The sequence below is a fragment of the Bidens hawaiensis genome, unplaced genomic scaffold, assembly GCF_021521415.1.
Source record: "Bidens hawaiensis isolate Kalapana, Puna unplaced genomic scaffold, B.hawaiensis_p1.1 tig00073057_1, whole genome shotgun sequence".
Classification (NCBI taxonomy): domain Eukaryota; kingdom Viridiplantae; phylum Streptophyta; class Magnoliopsida; order Asterales; family Asteraceae; genus Bidens; species Bidens hawaiensis.
Window position 1 is genome coordinate 3135 of NW_027502729.1, and position 23230 is coordinate 26364.

General features: G+C 33.3%; 4 protein-coding genes and 1 long non-coding RNA gene across 6 annotated transcripts; 4 read left to right on the forward strand and 1 right to left on the reverse strand.

Annotated features, from left to right (window-relative positions):
- The first annotated feature begins 2593 nt into the window (after positions 1-2593).
- On the forward strand, positions 2594-4110 carry LOC143606116 (uncharacterized). 2 transcript variants are annotated; one of them, XR_013148684.1, is made up of 4 exons: positions 2594-2805; positions 2879-2999; positions 3464-3659; positions 3822-4110. It is a non-coding gene; the product is annotated as an uncharacterized LOC143606116 (long non-coding RNA). The 2 variants fall into 2 exon arrangements; XR_013148683.1 differs by having other exon boundaries at positions 2605-2805; positions 3464-4110.
- Positions 4111-5561: 1451 nt separating this feature from the next.
- On the reverse strand, positions 5562-8061 carry LOC143606110 (alcohol dehydrogenase 1-like). Its single transcript, XM_077081989.1, has 9 exons — positions 7917-8061; positions 7616-7752; positions 7474-7520; positions 7039-7364; positions 6827-6909; positions 6299-6374; positions 6038-6195; positions 5795-5956; positions 5562-5711 (listed from the first exon to the last, which is right to left on the reverse strand). Exons 1-9 carry the CDS (start codon positions 7951-7953, stop codon positions 5595-5597), a joined length of 1143 nt encoding a protein of 380 aa, XP_076938104.1. The 5' UTR covers positions 7954-8061; the 3' UTR covers positions 5562-5594.
- Positions 8062-10452: 2391 nt separating this feature from the next.
- LOC143606113 (putative glucuronosyltransferase Os03g0107900) lies at positions 10453-14677 on the forward strand. The gene is made up of 8 exons (XM_077081991.1): positions 10453-10794; positions 11919-12065; positions 12168-12232; positions 12375-12444; positions 13057-13275; positions 13377-13520; positions 14129-14264; positions 14369-14677. The coding sequence occupies exons 1-8, from the start codon at positions 10453-10455 to the stop codon at positions 14596-14598; spliced, it is 1353 nt and encodes a 450-aa protein (XP_076938106.1). The 3' UTR covers positions 14599-14677.
- Positions 14678-16697: 2020 nt separating this feature from the next.
- On the forward strand, positions 16698-19616 carry LOC143606111 (psbP domain-containing protein 4, chloroplastic-like). Its single transcript, XM_077081990.1, has 6 exons — positions 16698-16960; positions 18087-18129; positions 18390-18450; positions 18926-19037; positions 19144-19371; positions 19460-19616. Exons 1-6 carry the CDS (start codon positions 16699-16701, stop codon positions 19522-19524), a joined length of 771 nt encoding a protein of 256 aa, XP_076938105.1. The 5' UTR covers position 16698; the 3' UTR covers positions 19525-19616.
- A 1714-nt stretch (positions 19617-21330) lies between these two features.
- LOC143606114 (uncharacterized) lies at positions 21331-22350 on the forward strand. Its single transcript, XM_077081992.1, has one exon. The coding sequence runs from the start codon at positions 21355-21357 to the stop codon at positions 22348-22350; it is 996 nt and encodes a 331-aa protein (XP_076938107.1). The 5' UTR covers positions 21331-21354.
- The last annotated feature ends 880 nt before the right edge of the window (positions 22351-23230 follow it).

The window sequence follows — 23230 nt, forward strand, 5'->3', positions numbered from 1 at the left end:
CTAAGGGGCTGTTTGGTTCATTCAGATCTGAATGAGTTAGGTCTAAATGTACCTTTGTCCAATTCAGCAACAACAATAAGTCTGAATGATTCAGACATAATTTTAACAATTAAGATGTTTTTCTGTTTAGAACCAAACAGTCTGAAGTCTGAATGAATCAGAAGTTTATATCTAAATGGTTCCATTCAGATTTAAACAAACATGCCCTAAAAGTTAATCCTCAACCCAAATCAAAGTTTGTGTAATTGTTTAACTTGCTTATCATTTTTTTTGTAAGGGCTCAGAATCTACTTTTATAGTTAACCCTAAACCCAAACTAATGCATCTTGGATTTGAACTCTTAACCTCTAAGTTAGAAGGGAGGCAACTTATCTAGGGGTGTATATAGATTCGGATAACGATTTATTTGATTTGATATGTTTGATTTCGAGGTTTTATTTTATCCCTAACGAAAAATCAAATCGAACCAAATTCGATTCGCATTAGTTTTGGGTAAAACCCATCAAACCTATTTAAACTATTTTTTATCGAATTCACCAAACAAAGAGTATACAAATCAAACTTCAGATATATAATAGTATAAAATAACATCTTGTAGCATAAAGATACATCAGCAGTGGGCGATGTATCAGAGACACGATGGTGATTGACGATGATGAGCTTTGGTGGCGGCGCTAGGGTTTCGGGCTATATTCATGCATTTGGGGCTACCTTTGTGCTTTTTGGGTACCTTTTATTTCTTTTCGTCCATTTGTGTCCTTTGGGCTCCATGCATGCATTTTGGCCTCTATTTATGCATTTTTGGATACCTTTGTGCATTTTGGGCTACCTTTGCACCTCTTAAGCTACATTTATGGCTTAAACTACCTTTGTGCCTTTTGAGCAACATTTATGCCTTATGTTATTATTTTTATGTCTTTTGGGATACCTTTTTTCTTTTTGGGTTACCTTTGTGCCTTTCGGGCTACCTTTGTGTCTTTTGACTACTTTTGTTCGTTTTGTGTTACCTTTGTGTTTTTTGGGAAACATTTATGCCTTTTCGTTCATATGTGCATTTTGGGCTTCATTTATGGCTTTTGGATTCCATTTGTGCTTTTTGGGCTACCTTTGTGCCTTTTAGGCTACCTTTATACATTTTAAACTACCTTTATGCCTTTTAGGCTACATTTGTGTCTTTTAGACTACCTTTGTGCGTTGCGGCGTATTAGCTCACAAAATTTAGACCGAAACGTTAAATGAAAAATTTTGTAAATATGAAAAGTGCTGGGGACCAAAGTTGAAAGAAAAAAAAAACTATTGTGGTTAACAATGAAAAATGTTTTGTGACAAACATGTAAAATTTGAAAGTATAGGGGTTAAAGGTAAAAATGAAGACTGACAAAAAAAATATATTAGTCAAGCACAAAGTACAACCTATTTTGCACACCAAGTTTGCAAAATGTCATATATATATATATATATATATAATATAAATATTTGTTGTATTTTGTTCAAGTTCTGCATGAAGGCTAAAGTTGGGGGACTTTTGCAGTTGTTTAAGAGGACTGGAAGGTTTGTTTATGTCAATTGCAAATTTGAGGAGTATATAATCATCGCTATCAGTGGATTTTTCTATACACAACTTTTAGGGTTCTATTGCGCCGCTCTCGTTTTGTCTTCGACCGTCTTCTTCATCCCAATTTTGTTTCTCCTTCTTATCACATTTTGAGAGTTTGTGGTATGAGATTATATTTTAATCATTGTTTGTATTGTCTTTTAGGTCTATTTAGTATATATTCTAGACTTAGTGGTTCATCGTTCTTTGGTGAATCATTCTGGGTTTTTGGATTAAGGTTTTGGATAATAATCATAGTAATAACTCACCTGAAGATATATCATGTTGTTTTGGGTTATAGTTTATACTTATCAAATCTATATAAATTTTCAATGTTATCAATTTATACCATATTTGCCTTCTTCTTGAAATAGCAGAAGTATTGATTCTTAAATTAGGAGAGATCGATCAAGATATGCGAATGTTTGAGAATCATAGAACGATCAATCAATGGATAGCCAATTTAATGATTGAGCTTTATATTAGGCTAAAGTTAATCACCTTCCTTGGTGGCAGAGAATCATTTCCCGTGAACCACCATTGTCCACTGTAAGTTCTTTTTGTGTCGGCTCTCTAACGGATTATAATTGATCCACTTTCGATGACAACTGTATCATTGTTTTAGATGTTTATATCTGTAAGTTCTATTATTTTTAACGTAGATTATTCCATATACTACAGGATGGTAAGGAAGTTGAATGTTTTGCCACAAATTACTAAGTGTGATGGTTTGCATTTTGTCGAGAAGGAAGGTGGTCCGAGTAATCGATGAGGATTGCGTTTTAGCAGGTAGGGTAGTTGGTTCTAGCATTGTATAAACATGTGAAACCTCGCATCCTTAACTAATCACCCCAAAGGAGGACTACGATCTTTGTCTTTGCCTAAGTTTGAACTAACTGTCCCTAAAATTTAAATCCTATATTTTCATAATTGTAATACGTAAGAAAGTTGAATCTATTGCCCAAAGTTATAGAGTTTGATAAAGATTATTTAATTATTATTATATTATGTTGTATAATAATTTGTTTTTTTATTCTTCAGTAAACCTATAGAAGTTTATATAAAATGTATGGAGTACTTGAAGATTCCTGTACGTTGGAGTGAAGCAAAAATCCTTAGGAAATTATTTGTGTTAGTTAGAAGCGAATTAAATGAATAAATATTAACAACAGCAAGCAAAGTTTTTTAAACAACACCCTGCATTAGTAAAGGTAAAGTCTTGATAAAAAAAACTTTTAAAATAATATTTACTGTGTAACGCTTATTTTTGGCTCTATTTTGTAGACGGAATTATTGATCCAAGCTCATTTGACTCGTCAAACGAACACGTTAACCACCAGGATTACAAAATGACTTCAAACCTGCGACGAAGCTTGCGCATCTCTTGGTTGATGAATTAATAAAGGTGCTACTAACCCCATGATTTTTGTATCGTATTTTTATCACATGAATCATCAAACCGAACGAAATGTTTTTATGTCCAACCCTATGAAGTTGGATCATATAAAAACAGTGAACCCTCTTAAAAAATTCATAGATCCGCCACTTAATTCATAGATCTGCCACTTATTATAACTATATTACAGTATAATGTCAAATGATATTGTCACATTACTTCAAATGAGAGCATATCATATAATATCGTAACATATTGTATCTCATTATAACTTACAATATAACATATGTCATATAATATTATAACAATAATTTCTCATAATAATATGTTAGCATACTAAAAGTGATTATGGTTTTATAAATCATGTTGACTTGGTAAGCCCAAATTGATATACTCTAATGTCATATTTTATCTTATTTTATATTAATCAAACATAAAAGGATCTTTATATGTATGATACACACACTTTTCAGGGGTTAAAAAGAAAATTTTGGAATACGTTGTAACACTAGTTGGTATTCTATATAAGGGGTTGCAAGTTTAACCTGGTATCAAAAATCCTTAATTTCATCGTCTCTAATCACCGTCGCAATGCTGCCATGATCGGTGGTTTCATAGCTCTAATCCTCTAACTTCCCAGTACAATTATGTATCTGATTGTGTTTCCATGTAAGCAATTTTCGTGTTTGTTCTTATTTATTTATCTATGGATCTCTCGGTTGCGGTAATTCAGGCGATATCAATGTTCTTGTTAGCTCTAACTATATTTGATAAGTTTAATTATTGCTTTGTGCTTTGAACTCATTCTGGCCATTTTATGTGATTTCACAGTATATATTGATCTCTCGATCAGTCTGCGAGGCACTATTCATAACATGTTGGTTGCTCATAGCGTGTACTTGGTACCTTGGGTGAAATCCATGAACCATGGTAACTTGGGTGAAAACTATGAACATGATTCAGTTTGAGATCAACCGAGCAGGATCGTAGAGTGGTAAACACGTTCATCAAAACATTCGGTGATATTATGGACAGAAACAAAGAGCCTAGAATTAGATAGTGATTAAAATAATATGTTATACACTTGTAATTGTAACTTTGTGATTTCCAATAAAATAATATGTAAATAGGTGTATATTTTTATTTGCAATCGAACTCAAACTTTTGATTCACAATTTTCTTCTTATTTTGTGATTGATCTTGAAAGATTTTTTTATTATGTTAGAATTGGATTCTATATAATTAAAAATAAATACTATAATTATGTTATTAAAAAAACTAAATTTTAATTAACTTTATCAAGTTGTAAATATTATATAAATATTTTGCCAATGCCAATGTTAATTAAGTTCACCATAGCCCGTTACCTTGTGTCATCAATGCCTAATAAAACTGAATTCTTGCGGCATTGGCAGGGCCGGGCCAAAGGGATGGAGAACGACTTAGGCCAGTCTTCTAAGAGGTTCACAATTGTTTAAAAAAATTATATATTTTTTATATATAATTTGTTTTAAAACACAAGCTTACAAAATGATTACTTAGTGCAATTGAAGTGCTAATCCATGTAACCAAAGGAAAGGCAATGGCCTTAACTCCCATGAGGGGTATTATTTTTTATTAAAAAAAACTTTTATTTGTGTTTTATATGAATCATATTAATAACTTATATATTACTCGTTGTGTTTGGTTACCTGTGAAGTAATCTAGATACTAAAGTTTTCATGACACTAAGGATGATATATAGGTAGCAAGTAACCCAATTTTTCACGAGAGAACCAAATATTTTCAGATTAATTCACATAATCCAACAATGGATTTATAAAGTTTTTTGAAAATATTATGATTTTTTTTTCAACAAACTTTGGGTTACTGAATATATGACATAATATGATATGTTACAATACAATATAATACAATACAATATAATATAATATGTGTGATTATTTGATTTATCATGATACAAATAGTTATTGTAAAATATAATAATTAATGTTATTTGTCAATAAAATATAATAATTAATGTTAAGGGGGCTAGTTTTCTTTTTTTAAGTTAGAGGGGACATAACTTTTGAAAAAACATTCACAAATACAACAAAACTGTACAAAATTAGGGACTAGGGATATTTGGACATACCCCGAAGAACAACCCTAACCCTCAAGATCAATTGTTAAGGGGTTAGTTAACGAAAAGTGTCGCCATGTCAACCCACGTGTGTGCTATCTTGGTCGTTAACCAATTGGCGATAGAGAGGGGATAAGAGTGACCGTCCTTAAGAGATCTGGAGGGGTGTACACAACATCTTTGAGATCAAAGAGATTAAATTTAAGTCATAATGCTAGTTTGGGGTGTAAGCTTGTATAAATTGGTGTGGTTTCGTAAAGATAGTGAGGTTCATTCTAGTTATTCATGTATCAAACACATGTCATATATTTTATGTAGCTAAGAGTCATTTGAATGTAGGAAACCGGATTTCTTCATAGAAACATTCATACATAAGATCGAATACAATAAAAAAAAACACATTGTAAGAATAGACAACAACCGGTCTCTTATTTTATACACTCACTTATACACAACATCACAAACATATTATATCTTTCCATTTACGCGTCCATGCGTATGATGCAACGAAGACCTTCACCTTTAAGCATCAAATCAAACGCCGTATTAATCTCAGAAAACGGCACTTCATGTGTTATGAACTTCTCCAACTCCAGTTCCTACAACAAATCAAACAAAAGTCATTTATGCTAAAACCACAACTTTTATAAATAATTCGACTTTGAATATATGTGCCAATTACCTTGTTCATATACTTTTCGACAACATCAGGAATATCAGATCGCGGTTTATAGTTTCCAAAGAAGGTACCCTTCAGAGTCCTTTCGTTTAGCAAGTTCATAGGACCCGTCTTGAACACAGCATCTTTATGTGGAACACCAACCAGAACAGCAACACCCCAACCCTGTATCAAATAAAATAAAATAAGTTGTAACAAATATAACAAAAATCATTAGCATAGAAATGTATAAATGTAAACACATACATCATGAACACATTCAAAAGCAGAGATCATAGCATCAATATGACCGGTACATTCAACACTCCGGTCCACTCCTCCATTCGTCATCTCCGCAATCACTTCTTGCACTGGTTTCTTGTAATCTTTCGGGTTCACAAACTCCGTAACCCCAAATTTCTTAGCTAAAGTTGTTAAAAAAAACAACATAATATTATAAGTTTAGCTTGATAGTTTATACACATTTTAAGCTACAAAAATATTCATATTTTATTCCAATTAACTTACCAAGCTCAAATCTATTGGCATTAAGATCAATCCCAATGATCCTTGAAGCACCAGCAATTCTTGCACCTTCAGCAGCCTATATCAAAAACACATTATTAGCATTTTCATTACTTGGGGTGTAAACAAGCCGAGCTGAGCACGAGCTTGAGTATCAGTTTGACTTATGAGGGCTCAAGCTCAGCTCGTTTAGTATTTATTAATTTATTTGTATAAGTTTTTAATTATTATTATACATTTTCAGAAAAACTTTAAACGAGTCTAAGTTTGGCTCAAGCTCGTGTAGTACCTTAAACGAGCCAAGGCACTGTTCGAGCTCGACTAGGTAATGTAAAACTAATACATTGAAGTCTAAAATATGTAGATTTAAGGCTCGAGCTCGGACTCAATAACTAAACGAGCTTTATTTGATGCTCATGCTTTAAAAAACTCGGTGTGTTTCGAGATTTTTATCTATCTGAGCTTATGTAGCTCACGAGCAGCTCGGCTATTTGTTATATGTTTTAAGAATCACAATTTGAGAAAACTTACAGCAAGTCCCACAGCTCCCAGACCAAAAACCGCAACCGAAGAGCCTTTTTTCGGTTGTGCGACATTCAAAGTAGCACCAAGCCCTGAAATACACAAAACAATTATGATCAAAACAACATTAACAATATCAACAAAATCCAAAAAATAAATAAATAAATAAATAATAATAAGAATAATAATAATAATAATAATAATGAATCTAAATTATTAACCTGTAGAGATGCCACAACTAAGCACACAAACTTTATCAAGAGGAGCAAGAGGGTTAATCTTTGCAAGACACCCAACATGAACAACCGTGTACTCGCTAAACGTAGACGTCCCCACAAAATGAAATATCGGTTTCCCATTGATCGAAAACCGCGATTTCTGATCATGGATCATGACTCCACGGTCCGTGTTGATCCTCAAAAGGTCACACATGTTACTCTCTTCAGATTTACAATGCGCACACTCTTTACATTCTCCAGTAAAAACCGGGAGCACGTGATCCCCGGGCTGGAGATCAGTAACCCCTTCACCAACACTCTCCACAACCCTGTGTTCATATTAACCAAACCAATCATATTATTAACTAGAACAACAATTCTCATGTTTGTGTATTAATATGTTACAATAATCTAACACGTTACAATATTGTTACATACCCTCCAGCCTCATGTCCTAATATTCTTGGGAATACAGGATTTTGCCCCTACAAAGTTGGTAATAAATTAAAATCCAAATTATTAATCATAATTTTAATATATGTGAATATGTGATATGAATAATATTAATTGAAGTACTTACTTTGGCTTCCCAGAAGTACACATCAGTGTGACAAAGGGAAGTGAAGAGGATCTTAATCCGGACTTCCATTTTCTGCGGTGGCGCCACCTCCACTTCTTCGATCACTAGCGGCTTTCCGGCCTCCCATGCCACCGCGGCTGTAACAATAATAATAATATTAATAATAATATTAAAAAGGTAGCGTTAAATCGAAATATAAGGTAAACAGACAAAAAACAGCTTTACTGCTTTACTGGCATTTTGTTGAATAGTAAAACAAAGTCTTTTAAAAACTGCGTTCAGATAAAAATAAAATGATTACCTTTGCATCGAATCACTTGACCATTAGTGCTTGACATACTTTGTAACTTGTTTGTTGTTAATAATATGACTTTGTAATTTGTTGTTTGAGATGAAGTGATGATGTGAAGAAATTGGTATTTAAAGGGATGGAATGAATTAATTTAATTATTTTTTTAATATTTTTTTTTGGGTAGAATATTGAACTGGAGAAGTAGTTTTGTGTGAGTTGAATAAGGTTGTAATCAAGTGGCTAAACCAGGATTAGTATTTAGGAATCAGGAACAAGGTTTTGGGTTTGTTGGGTTCTGAATAAATATATGCTTATGTTATTGTTTTTTATATTATAGTACACACAAGTTGGAATAACTTTTTAATGTGTGCACACCTCAAGTTGTTTTTTGAATTAGCGTTTTGAATTAAAGGTTTCATTAATAGTTAGACCCCTCGTTGTGAGCTGGAGACGACAAGTGATGTGGCGTGGTTTTAAAGCCCCTCTACACCATGTCGGGTGGTAATAGAGGGGCTTTAATGTTTTACCGGACAGCGAAAGAGCATCTTCAACACATAGTGAGAACCACAATTTAAAGACGTGTGATTTTAAAGGGCTTTAAATCACTCATTAAAAATGTATATGTAAAATCTGAAAAGCAAAAAATTAGTGTTCGATAATATTAGTTCAGAGAAATTATGCATATGATTTTTTAATGAAAAGGATGTAGTATGTTTTTAAATTATTATTTAAACAAAAATATCATATTAAACAAAAAAAAAACATTGAGAATTTATTAAACATCTTTTAGTGAAAATAAGAGTTAAAAGGAGTTTTTGAATGGTCAAGGGTGAAGCTTTATTTAGGCCCGGGTGGCCCCGGTCTCCCTGTTATTTTACGCAGTAGTGTAAATTTACTCGTTTTAGGCCGAAAGTTTTTATACGTAGTATAAGTTTAGCCTTTTTCGGCCGAAAATTTGAGCCCGCCCCTCCTCGTTGTGAAATTTTGTATACATTTTGAGCTCGGCCCCCGGTGCCTCAGCCCAAGCTTCGCCATTGTGAATGGTTTTGCATTTTTTTAGCATTTTCAAGAGAGAGAAATGGTATACATAACGTAGAGGTAAAAGGGGAAAATATCATTTTCTAATGGCTACATAACCATTTAAAACTGGTAAAAAAACATTACGAATGTTGATAACCGGTCATTAACCTGTTGGGAAAAAAAACCGGTTTCGGGTAACTACTTCCAGATCGGTTCGTGGGTCCGTAACCCATGGTTAATATAGGTGACAAAGTGGTTCTGACTATACCGGTTACAAACTGGTTTCGTCAAGGGCGAAGCTTAGTGAGGGCCAGGAATGGCGCAGGCCCCCTTGTTTTTTTTTCTTGCGTAGCAGTGTAAATTTACCATTTACCCGTTTTTCGCTCGAAAATCTGTATACGTGGTGTATATTTACCCGTTTTCGTCTGAAAATTTGAACCTGACTCCTCTAGCTTATGAACTTTTTAATACATTTTGAGTCTGGCCCGCTCGGCGAACTCATCCAATCTTCGCAACAGATTTCGGTTAACCGATTAGTATTTGCATATACATCCCTTTAAAATCGATTTTTGTTGGAGAAAGATGACATTAATTGATCACATAAGTCCTGAACTGGGTTACTACCCAACCCAGTAATTGTAGTTGGCATGCTAGGCCCAAACCAATCCACTTAATCCAAATGGACCTTATTAAGTTATTATACTAAATGCATCTTTACGATACCGAACTGGTACGGATCTTGAATTTCTCAATAGCTTGGTATTGGTATCGATACCAAAAATTTTTTGGTTCGGTACCGATAGCGTACTAAAAAATTTTGTAAATACCGGTACCGACCAGTACCGATCTTGAATTTCTCGATCCCGGTTTTCGAGCTCCTATTCCGTAGCAAGAGCTCTGCTCGTGAGCTGCTTTTCAAGCTCAGGGTCGGGACATTTCTAATACATTAAATATTTTTGTATTTTTGAGAAAAAAACTTACGCGAGCCTAAGCTCGCTCGTGTAGACGTGTAGTACCTTAAGTGAGCCAAAACTCGGCGGTGATGTATGAAATGGATACATAAATTTATAAAAGAAATAAAAACATAAATATACACAATGCTCATTAAAGCTCGACAAACCTAAACAAGCTTCCCATACAAGGGTCAAGATCAACTCGAAAACTAAACAAGCTTTATGAGAGTAGCTCGAAAAAGCTTAACTTATTTCAAGCTTGTATAAATCCGAGTTCAAGTTATCACCCATAATTCTGTTAACAAATGTATAAAAGAGATAATGCTCGTTAAGACGTTAACGCTCGACCCAAAAAGCTCAACTCAAAAACTAAACAAGTTTCTATAGATCTAAGCTCAAGCAGCTCATCGTCACGTCACAACTCACAATCACAACTCAATTTTAATTGAAGGACCTTTTAGTAATTCCACTTAAGTTATAACTTATAACCAACCAGATACCACCAAAACGACGTCGTAGGCTCTTTCTTCTTCAAATCTTCATTCCATACACAGAGTAAGTAACCAACACCAATGAGCAGATTATTCGGAGCTCCACCTACCACTCCCTGCACCCGCACACACCAGATCGGAGCCCTAACTCTAATCGCCATCACCTTCTTCACCACCAGGCTCTTGGACCAGTCATCACTCTCACCTGCCACGTCACTCTCTCCACGATCTGACGTCAGCGGTTTCGAATCTGACGTCACACACGGTGTATTCCTGTGGCCACGCCGTGGATACGGATCGGATGTTGATGTGAGGATATACGTGTATGATGAGAATGAGATTGACGGGATTAAAGAGCTGTTGTACGGACGTGACGGTAGGATCACGCCGGAAGCGTGTGTTAAAGGCCAGTGGGGAACTCAGGTAGTCGTTTAATCGATTCGATACGGTGTCGTATTAAGGTTAAAGTTAATTTATGATTATTATAATTATGAATTAGGATTTATTGTATTGATGATTATGGAGAATTAGGGCTGTAAATGAAGCGAACCGAAACGTACAAGGCATTGTTCATTTTCGTTGGTTAAGGTAATGTAGGACAAGCGAACGGTTCATGAAGAGCGAATTTTATATGATAAGATTAGAAAAGTCATTAAGAATATTAAAATGAACGAATGTAAGCGAACACATTATCCAAGCAAATATTGACAAACGGAAACAAGCATGTTCGAGTAACGTTAACTCAATATGATTTGCTTAAACAATGTTATCGTTACAAACGAATCTAATTAGTTTGTTGAAATAACTTTTATGCTTCCATTAGTTTTCATTGAACATGAAGAAGGTTTATTATCTTTGTGATTTTGTTCCAAAACGTGTTGTTCCGGACACGCAAACCGGCCCACACCAGACCGTCCCAGGCCCATCACGTGAGAGGTAAATCAGCCTCACATAGCGACAAGGCAATTGGCGCCTAGGATCGGTTTCGAACCCACGACCTCTAGGTTATTGTTCCAGGTCTTACGCCCCCTTAACCAACTGAGCTACACGGCGGGGACATTATCTTTGTGATTTGAACCCTAACTGATCAGTTCCTGGATAAATGATTTGCTGATTTTATACTGATGTTAAGGTGTTTAGGTTGCAATAATCAGTTTGAAATTAATCATCGTTATGATTTATCATTTCTATGGCAAGATTTGGAACGCAAACAACAAGTTGTAAGGAAAACTAATTATTGATATTCTTGTGTTTGATTCTGAAGATGAATTTGTAGATCATAAATCATTGTCAAACTACATGTTCAAGCACCATTAACACAATTTGATTATCTTAAACCATGTTATCATTTTGAACTAATATAGTTAGTTTGTTGAAATCACTTTCATGCTTCTGTTATTTTTCATTTAACAAATACAAGGTTTCTCTTTGTTATTTGAGCCCTAACTGGCCGGGGTCTGGATAAATGATCTCAATATTCTTGTATCCTATATTTGTTTAAAGGTTATGCTAATTTGTTTCATTGTGTCACTGATATGAAATTGTAGGTAAAGATACACAAGCTTTTGCTTAAATCAAGGTTTCGTACACGTAACAAAGCGGATGCAGATCTGTTTTTTGTTCCATCTTATGTTAAATGTGTTCGGATGATGGGTGGTCTTAATGATAAAGAGATAAACCAGACTTATGTCAAGGTATAGTATATTGTATTATTCTTATTTGTAGTTTGATAAGATAAATTGTACTTTATAAGCTTCATCACTATAAAAAATAGGTTCATGTCTTTTTGCTTTCAGGTATTAAGCCAAATGCCATATTTCAGATTATCAGGCGGTCGTGACCACATATTTGTTTTTCCAAGGTGTGATTACTTACTTATATAACATACTTATCAAATTTCTATTGCATTTCTGTATATTAATAGTGATCATGCTTTTTTATAAATTATAACACAAGTTTTACCTCTTTTTATATTGTTACTAACTACTGGTCCTACATGGCAGTGGTGCAGGGGCCCGCTTATTCAAATCATGGGCGACTTATATAAACCGTTCAATAATCTTAACTCCTGAGGCAAGATTCTTTTTTTAAGCTACATGTGTATGATTTCAGTTACTTAAACATAGAGCTATAAACAAACCGAACGAACACGAACATTGGCATGTCTATGTTCGTTCATGTAACTTTAAATGAACACGGACACTTAATCGAACAATGTGTTCGTGTTCATCTATTTAACTTCTAAACAAACAGTTCATGGACATAATGAACATAACTGAACAAAGATAAACAAACAAAAATGAACATATATAAACAAATGTAAATGAACACAAACAAACATAACGAATATAAATGAACACACTTAAATGAATACAAGTGAAAAAATACAAAACCACTAGCTAGATGACCCTTCAAGATAATATATAATTATTTTCTATTAATATGTAAACGAGCATAAACGTACGTAAATAAATGGACATAAATAAACATAAATAAACAAACATAAATGAACGAACGGACATGTGTTCGTGTTCGTTCGTTTAATTAAACGAGCACAATTTTTTTGTTCATGTTCGTTTGTTTACTAAATAAACGAGCATAAACGAACTTCCCGCTGAACGGTTCACGAACAGTTCACCGAACATTCGGTTCGTTTACAGGCCTAATTATACACTGTAATTACAGGGTGACCGAACAGATAAACGTGACACGAGTGCGTTTAATACATGGAAAGACATAATTATCCCTGGAAATGTTGATGATGGTATGACAACTAATGGAATGAAGCTTGTAGAGCCTTTGCCATTATCTAAGAGGATATATTTAGCTAATTATTTGGGCCGTGCGCAAGGAAAAGCTGGGCGTCTTCAATTAATAAATCTTGCTAAACAATTCCCAGATAAGGTATTATAGTTTTTAAAATTCGATTTTGTTATGTGTTCATGTTATTTTCATTTTATGTTCCTGCAAACAATATGCATATTGAATATTGATATTATCGACAGTTGGAATGTCCAGAATTGAAGTTTAGCGGGCCCGAAAAATTGGGGAAAGCCGATTATTTTCTACACCTTCGCAATGCTAAATTCTGTTTGGCTCCACGTGGAGAGTCATCTTGGACCCTTCGCTTTTACGAGTCGTTTTTTGTGGTATATCTCTCTCTATATATATATGTATATACACACATACACATATAACGCACACATATATAGAGGGAGGTTCAAATGAGAAGAGTTATTCTTATTTCTTAATTATTCTTTGTTTCTCATTTGTATGCTTGTAAACGAACTGAATGACGCGAACGGGGCATGTTCATGCTTGTTCATTTAACTTTAACCGAACAAAGGACCGAACACGAACTTTTAAACGGATGGTTTTTTTCGTGTTTGTGTTCTTTTGTTAAGAAAATGAATGTGTTCGTGTTCATTTGTTAACAGTATAAGCCAAGGTTCACGAACATAGACGAGCAAATATAGCTTAGACGAACGAAATTATTTGTTAACAACAATATTTTGGACCTAAAAAGTTATTCAAAGTTAAAAACTAAACTAAAATCTAGCGTGCTTAACAAATTTAAATGCATTTTTAAAAGTAAACAAACGAAACATAACTTGCCAATATAAATGAATGTAAACGACCTTAAATGAATAAATGAGACATATGTTCATGTTGGTTCGTTTTAACTAAATGAACAAAACTTCTGTTCATGTACGTTCGTTTATTAATTTTATTAATTTGGTTTATTTATACAAAACAGGAGTGCGTACCAGTGCTTTTATCGGATCAAGCAGAGTTACCATTTCAAAACGTTGTAGATTATTCTCAAATATCAATTAAATGGCCATCTTCAAGAATCGATACTCGACTTTTGGAGTATTTGGAGTCCATACCAGGTTTGTCTTCGTTCGTATATTAGTTATAAAAAATAATAATTAAAAAAAAGTAAAAGGATACTACATTTTATTGCAAGTAACACTTTTGGTTATATTATGTACAGATAAACGCATAGAGGAAATGATAGCGCGTGGTAGACGTATAAGATGCTTATGGGTCTATCGTCCTGATTCAGAACCCTGTTCTGCGTTTAGTGCGATATTATGGGAATTAAGAAGTAAAACAAGGCGGTTTCATCATTCGCCCGAAACGTTTTGGTTGCATAATGGATCTATTGTCAATAGAGATTTGGTTGAGTTTAATAATTGGAAACCACCCATGCCTTTGCCTTAACATAGTGCTTCACTTCCTAGTTGTATTGATATGAGTTATATAGAATACAAAAGTTGTAATATTTTTACCACTATTTAATTTGTTTTTTTAAAATTTAATGAATAGTGTCGATTTTATTGGTTTCGGTATCGTTATAGTAACAAGACGAATAACGAATAGATTGCGGTTGTTCAAAGGAGCATATCTCGAGCTCGGCTTGTAATCCTTAAATTGAGTTAAAAGTTTAGCTCACACTTCACAATAATGTTAACATAAGTTACAGATATACAAGAAAAACCGGTATACGAGGTAGCTAGCTTGAGCTACTTTCTTTTAAAAGTTCATACGAGTTACCGAGCTTGAGTTAGATTAGCTCAAGTTGAATTACGAGCGAGTTTTATCAAACGAGTTACAAGTTGACTCTAGATTTTTTTGTTCTTAGTTCTTAGGGTTACATGAATTGGAATTCGCTTAACTTATTAAGACAGGTGACCGAAAAAGAAATGCTCCCGTATTCTCCAGTTTGTTGATGATAAAGGTAGATAAAGAAGATGTGAGATAGCAGGACACGTACTGATATGTGTCAAGATTACGCTACGAAAAGAAACCGTATCGTAGACAAAAAGACAGATAGATTTATGAACAGTGAAATATGTGAGAGAGATCTGATTAGATTTTTTTAATACGTATATATAATGGAAAGGTAAAGTTTTAATTTTATGAATTTTAATGACTCATATATATTATAAATTTTAATTAATGGTTTATAATTTTTAACACAATTTATTTTATTTGTTTCCTTATGATTTAGTAAAAGTAAAACACTTAAACAAGGCTACAAGAATCTAGGAGTTTTTTTTCAAAAGGGTGTCGGTGGACAAAATAATTACCAAAATGGTGTTCATTGAATAATATTTACTATAATGGTGTTATTGAAAGTAATTTTGATTTCTCACTCCAAAACTTATCGGGTAAACCTAAGATGGGACCAAGACATGTCTTTTTAAAAAAAATGAATAATGTTAATTAAAATCTAAAATAAATAATTGTCTTAAACAATTATATATTTTCTTCTTCTTCTTTTTTTAATTAATAAATGTCTCTTTAAACAAACTCAAATATGATATGCAAATATAATTACTCTCAGTATGTCTATCTTCTTTTTTTTAATTAATATTTTAAACGCTCCCATTATGTAGTTATTAAGACAAAATCCATCATTTACACTTACTTTTTTGTTTTTAATTTCGATCTATGGATGAGTAATGGTATTGGGTATCGATACCGAGCCAGTATCTATTCATTACCAACCTTTTGGAGGTTTCGAGATCGGTAAGTACCGGTACGATACGGTTCAGTATGGTACCGGTATTTTATTTAATTTTTTTCTTCGTTAATGGTACAATACGGTTCAGTATGGTACATATATTTTTACTTAATTTTTTTCTTCGTTACCGGTACCGAATCGGTGCCCATTTCTTGCAAATTTCGGTATCAATATCGAGCTCATCCTTAGTTTGATCTACACTTCATGTATATTATCTCAATCTATTGAAAAAAAATGCATTATTAAAGTAACACTATTTTAAATTATATAATTATAAAGTTAATCGATACGCTGTAGGACACCTAAAACTACAAATATATTTTATACTTTCAGAAAATATTAATTTTTACATTTTAGAATTTATTTAAAGAGTGTTATTAATTACAAAGAAGAAGAAAAAATTGTTAAATATTTATTTTAGATTTTAATTAACATTATTATTAAAAAAAGGCATGTGTTAGTCCCATTTAAGTTTACCTGATAAGTTTTGGAGTGAGAAACCAAAAATACTTTTAATAACACTATTATGGTAAATATTATTCAATAAACACCGTTTTAGTAATTATTTTTTTCACCAACACTCTTTTGAAAAAAAAAAAAACTCAAGAATCTAGTTCTTTCTAAATAATCTGACATCCAACCACAATCATACACGTGGCAAGTTCCAAGCCAGACCATTCTCATTTTCAGATAACTAAATTTCAACCATGCAAAATAAAAATAATAAAAAAAATTGTATATTAATATGCATAAAACACACCTAATCATCAGACATTAAAGATTTAACAAACCAAATGGGAACAATATTATATGCAAACTTTGGGTTATTATTAAAACCCAACAAGCAAAGGCTGCATGTTATTACTGCAACAAAGATTGATGATGCAAACAAAGAACAACATGTTAATGTTTTAGGAAGAAGAACTGCACTTGTTGTGTCTGGTGTGTCATTGGCTTCTTCAACAATGTTTGGGTTTCCAAAAGATGGATTTGCTGTTGTGAAACAAGGACTTTTAGCAGGTCGAATACCGGGTTTATCGGAACCTAATGAACAAGGTTGGTTCCTTTCTGTTATGATTAAATATTAAATTAGCATATTTTATTCAGCGTCTGAATGTTTTTGGAGGCCTAAATAAAGTTGCGGCTTTTTTTATAAGAATACTTGCTTTATATTCTGTGACTAATCAGGGCCGCCTTAGGCTTGATGCCCGAATTTTTTTTTTTAAAAAATTAATAGTTATATAAAAAAAAGTTTTATTAGGCCCAATCAAAAGTTTTTTTTAAACAATATACAATACTCGATTATTTTCTATATATGAGTTATTGAATTTATATTTTACTTAAGGCCTGAAATTATACTCGCCTTTGGCATAAATTTTTTTTAACAATTTTCAGAGACGGGCCTACTTTGGATTTTGTGACTAATATGTCATCTGTGTATGTATAATTATAGACCATAAACTCTGTTGTGACACAATTTCAAAATCAAAATTACATATAATTTGTTTCTTTTTAGAATTTGTGTTACGGACTGAAACCATTGCAAGGTATGAGACTTGTCCCACATCGGTTATATGGACAACTGATGTGGGGTTTATAAGCCAAAATGGGTTCCCTCACATATCAAACTAGTCTTTTGGGTTGAGTTCTTCTGTTTGGCTTGTAACAATTTGAGGCGCTAGCGAAGTATGAGCTTAAAATAATTGCTTACCTCCCCCCCCCCCCCTAATTGAATTGAAATGACGGCAACGTGTTTCTCCGGTTAAAAAAATACGCGATAACACTATGTGTAGTGGTTTAACTAAAACATGTTAAAAGTGATTGCCACACCACTGCCACGTGTGTATGGGGGCATTCACTAACCTTCCCTAAAAGACGCTTAATGGTTTAACTAAAAACAAAATTACTTTTTTATTTTTTAATTTTTTTAAATTGTGAGTTGGGTGGTTTGTTTGGTTAGAAAAGAGACCGGGCCCACACCCAAACCCCTTCTTGTGTCTGGCGCACTATGCGTTTTGGTGTTTAACGCCCCTGCATGTTGATGTGGCAAGGGGCGTTATTCCACTACAAATGGTATAAACAATCCTTAATGTCCCTTAAACAAGCTCAAAGATATGTATTTTTATCCGTTAAATATTCGTCATTTTCACGAGTTTAAAAACTTAAAACCTTAATCAGACAGGTTGGAGGACTTATAGGAGACCAGACGAGAAATCAGGAGGACATGGAGTCGGGCAGTGACGGATTTAGAATTTTTTTTTATCTGGTTCGCTATTTTAAGATGCTCTAAATATATAAGAACGCGTATAAAAAAATTGGGTCGGGTTGACAATTCGGATTGGTTTAACGGTTCGGGTCAAGTAAATGCTCCACTACGGTTCGAAAAACACCTGGTTCGCTAAAAAAGTCGCTATTAAATGCTCCACTACGGTTCGAAAAACACCTGGTTCGCTTGACCCGGTACTCAATTAAATAAATCCGTCCCTGGAGTCGGGTGGAGTCCTATTATCCCGTATGTCTTTTCGGTACCCGATGGTTGGGAAGAGGTAATATTTTGATCCCAAAACTTTATTATATTTGCGTGTTCGTCTATATACGTTTGTTAAAAGTTAAGAGTATAAATGAACGGTTAAGAAAAAGAAATGTTAAGAAAAATGTGTTGGCCCAAAATGTTAACAAAACTATGTACTATACCTAAATGAACGAACGAACTTAAACAAACGTAAATGAATGAACATAAACGTATACAAATGAGCGGATGTAAAAATAACATAATGTGTTCTTGTTCAATCGTTTAACTAGATGGAAATGGACATAAAAATAAAGAAGTGGTCGTTTTAAGAGTTGTAAAATGACAAAAATACCCCTTAATAATTAATATACTCATCTATGTTTTCAGGGGCACTTTTGTCATTTTTAAAAAACTTACATGTGACACAAGCTTAATATTAGTGCATTTGTCATTTTACAACTCTAACATTGTGTCATCTATATAATTTATACTTTTATCATATCTTTCAGACACCAGTGTCAATAGCTGATCTTGGAGGAACAGAGATTGATCTAAGGTTTAGCAACTCAAGCGAAGGCCGCCTTTCCGTCATCGTTGCACCCGTTTTAAGATTTGCAGACTGTAAGTTTTTTTTTCATTTGTTACAACACCAACATTTCAAGATTATTATTATTATTATTATTATTATTATTATTATTATTATTTATTGTTTGTTTGTCATAAATAGATTTAGAAGACGATGCGCGGATAGAAAAAATCGGGCCTCCAGAAAAAGTGATTAACGCGTTCGGGCCAGAGGTGATTGGAGAAAATGTGGAGGGTAAAGTGGTCAATAGCCAAGTTAAAGAATATTCTGGTAGAATGTATTATCAGTTTGAGTTAGAGCCACCACATTGTTTGATCACTGCAACTGCTGCTGGAAACCGGCTTTATTTGTTTAGCATACTTGCTAACGGTAACAAACGCGTTTTTAAGTGTCTTAATACTTATTTAAAGAAGCTATGAATTTTGAAATGTAACATGTTTTTTTTTTATATTTGTAGGTTTGCAGTGGAAGAGGCATAATCAGGAGTTGAAGAAAATAGCTGATTCGTTTAGGGTTGTATAGACGCGATTAGATATAGTCGATGTAGCAATATTGCTTATTGCGGGTTATTTGAAATACTATGTATGAATTTTGGATTTTGAAGTAAAAAAAAACATGACCTCTGGATCATGTCTTTTAAGTTGGTCTTATGGGCCCCACTATTGTGGACCCCTTGTTATGTTAAAGGTTTGTTGGTGCATTATAATATTCAGTGTTCAGTAGATGAGACATCTCGTATGTAGTTCAAAAGGTTTGTCTATACATGGTCTACAAGAACCACACTTTAATGCCCTTAAGTGCATTCGACATTACTTTAAGGCGCTTTAAATCATGTTCTATAGCTATATGTATCTCATATCCTATTCGACGCCGGTTGGGGAGGTTTTTTGAATGTCCATTGATCCACATCTTTGTTTTGTGTTTTCATAGGAGATAACTTGTAATTTTGGCCTTCTAAGTGTCACGTTAGTGTAATTGTTTCATGTTAGAAGCTGAATATCGTGGAGTTGCAAATGTTTGTTGCCTAGACATGTTGGAGACACAATCTACTAATTGAGATCCATTTTCGTCTACTTTGTACACCTATTGTCTATTTTTATAACGTTAGTAGAACATTCGTGTTATGTATGTATGTATGTGTGTGTGTGTGTGTGTAAACTAGCCTGATGCAACATTAACATGCCAAGATATTGAGATTGACGTTTACTTTGTTCTGAAAAATGTGACGATGGGCCAACTTCACGTCCTTCATGTATCCTTATTCCGATCAAAAACCCTAAAATATTAGGTTGAAACACAATTAGTTTTAACGGAGTTCCAATGAACACAACTAGTGTGAATGGTAGAACCAGTGAGAGCTATTTTCTAAAGTGAAATTATTATTGACCAATTATGAAAATGTGAGATTATTAAAATCTAATTTACCTTATATAAATAAAGATTTTAATATATTAAAATTGAATATGCCTTATATAGATATAGATTGTATTAAAAAATTGCACATTAATTAAGCCATTAGTGTCAACTTGTTAGTATTTTAAGAAAATCCAATTTCTCTATGTACAAGTATATGTTTTCATTTAAAGAAAAGTGAAAGCCAATGTTAAAACTAATTGTGTTACATGCATATTATTCCTTGATAAGAATTATTATGATTATTACTTGAAAAAAATAATAAAACAAGTGGTTAAAAATATAATATGGTTTGGTAATGGGCTAATAATGGTAGGTTTACATATTTTAAAAATTGGGCTTAGAATTAATTATGTTGTTTAACTATTTAATTGTCAACCGATGGTGGAATGAAGACTTTAGTAAACTAATTATAAGCTTTGTTATGTGTCATTGGACCTTATCAACCCCGCGTATAAACGTAATATAATAATATTATTGCAGTTAAATAAATTACTACACCATCCAATTAGACAATTTACATATATTATTTAAACAAACACTTGTCAAAGTCAAGATTGATACACTTTTGTACTTATATTTAACTAGCTTAGAACCCATACACTATATATTCGGTGAAAAATATCAATATACAAAGTTATTAAACTTTTAGATTATAAACTTTTATTTATTATATAGTACTTACATATATTGATATAGATAAATATTTGTCTTTGTAAAAATGTTAAAATAGAATTGTTTATTGATTAATTGATCCTTAACATTATGGTTTTGAGAAAAAATCAAGGGAGCAAGTGGCGCATCTTGTAATAATGATTAAATCGAAGGGTATAATGGTTATTGAAAAGTCAAAGTCAAGAGTCAACTCTTGGTTACATTATTAAAGACATTAGACAATTTGGATCATTTGCACCCACCAATTTCATTCATCTTTGTACAATGGATAGAGAACAAGAGGAGATGCAATTTTTAGGCTTCTTTGGTATCTTCAAAGAAAGCTACAAAATCATCATATCATGGAGAACAATCTTAACACAAATCACCCTAACCCTCATCCTTCCTTTAACCTTCGTCTTCTTAGCACATCTCAAAATCTCGAATTCGTTATTCCAAGATATCGAGCATACTGAACACCAAAAGCAATACACACGCCCCGGTACAAAAAGGTACAGTAACGTCTCTGACACGCTCTCATCTGAATGGATCACCTTTATATTCTTCGAGGTTGCGTATATCGCAGTCTTTCTCATCTTATCTCTTCTATCAACAGCTGCAGTCGTGTACACGATTGCATCTGTCTATACTGGACACGAGTTGACTTTCAAGAAAGTCATGAGCGTCGTCCCAAAAGTTTGGAAAAAACTTATTGTGACCTTATTGTGCATATTTGTAGCCTTTTTTGTTTACAACTTCCTAGCCATATTGTTCATGTTCATTTCTATATTTTTGGTTCCTTATCCATTTGGGACCATCTTTGTTTACGTGTTCTTGATCATATACATCATTGGTTCGGTCTACATGACCGTTTGCTGGCAACTAGCAAGTGTGGTCTCGGTTCTTGAGAGTTCATACGGGTTTCAAGCTATGACAAAGAGCAAGAATCTAATCAAGGGAAACAAAATAGTCGCTTTTTCGGTTTCGATTTTGTTGAGTTTGTCATTCTTTGTCATAAAGTTCGTATTTGACTTGATTGTGGTACATGGAAGCTCGTTGGATGCATGGAAGAGGGTCGGGTTTGGTGCTTTGTGTTCCATATTGCTTTTGTTTGGTTTTCTGTTCGGGCTAGTAGTTCATACGGTGTTGTATCTGGTTTGCAAATCGTATCATCATGAGAATATCGACAAAGGAGATTTGTCGAATCATCTCGAAAGTTACCTAGGCGAGTACGAGCCTTTAGGTGGGAAAGATATTCAATTGGAGCATTATCAAATGTGAGTTTGGTTGTATTTAATTCATATAAACATGTTGTGTTTCATTCATAGTGCACCGAATTCATAGTTTTTATTTTTAAATACAGTTTTTCCTCTAGTTATTGTAACAAAATTAACACTATTTATATCTATTTGTGAGAAAAAAAATAAACAACATAAATAATTATTTTTTTTGAAAACCACCATTTTTTAAAACATGATATACATTATTTAGCTTCAAGAACACGATTCGCGACTAAAAAGGCAAGTATTCGATAGGATACATATGTGTATCTTACTTTGATACATATACGTAACTTACGCGTATACATATTTAAACAAGTTAGACGACCGTGTATTATACGGTTAAATAAAAAAATGTTTCAAATTAAAATCAATTCCTATATTAAACATCCCACGCCCAGATCGTAGGGTGAGGAACTTAACCATCATAACCGTTAATCAAACCATAACCGCCATAACCAAACTGATTTTGACCGATAACCAACATAACCAATGAGTCGATTTAAAGAATTTTTGAAAACCGCCAAATACGGGTCAGTTTTGGTTAAAGATAATTACATACCCGCCATAAGGCCCATAACCGAACCAACCCGTTTATTTAACTAACAATATGTTTGGGATTAACTTTCACCAAATATCTCCGATTGTACATTTTTAAGTTTTCCGTTCAACTTAAGTAATCGAATTAACTTGAATTTCATTGATGGATGGATTATATAAAGTGGTTTTTTGAATATTTGATATTAATGCTACTGAATATATATTTTGTTGGATGATGTCATGCGTGTTTTTTAATATTTGGTACCAGACTTTTGGGCTCAATTACATTGTCTTGGATACGGTTAACCGGCCCATAACTGACTTGTTATAACCATCGAAAC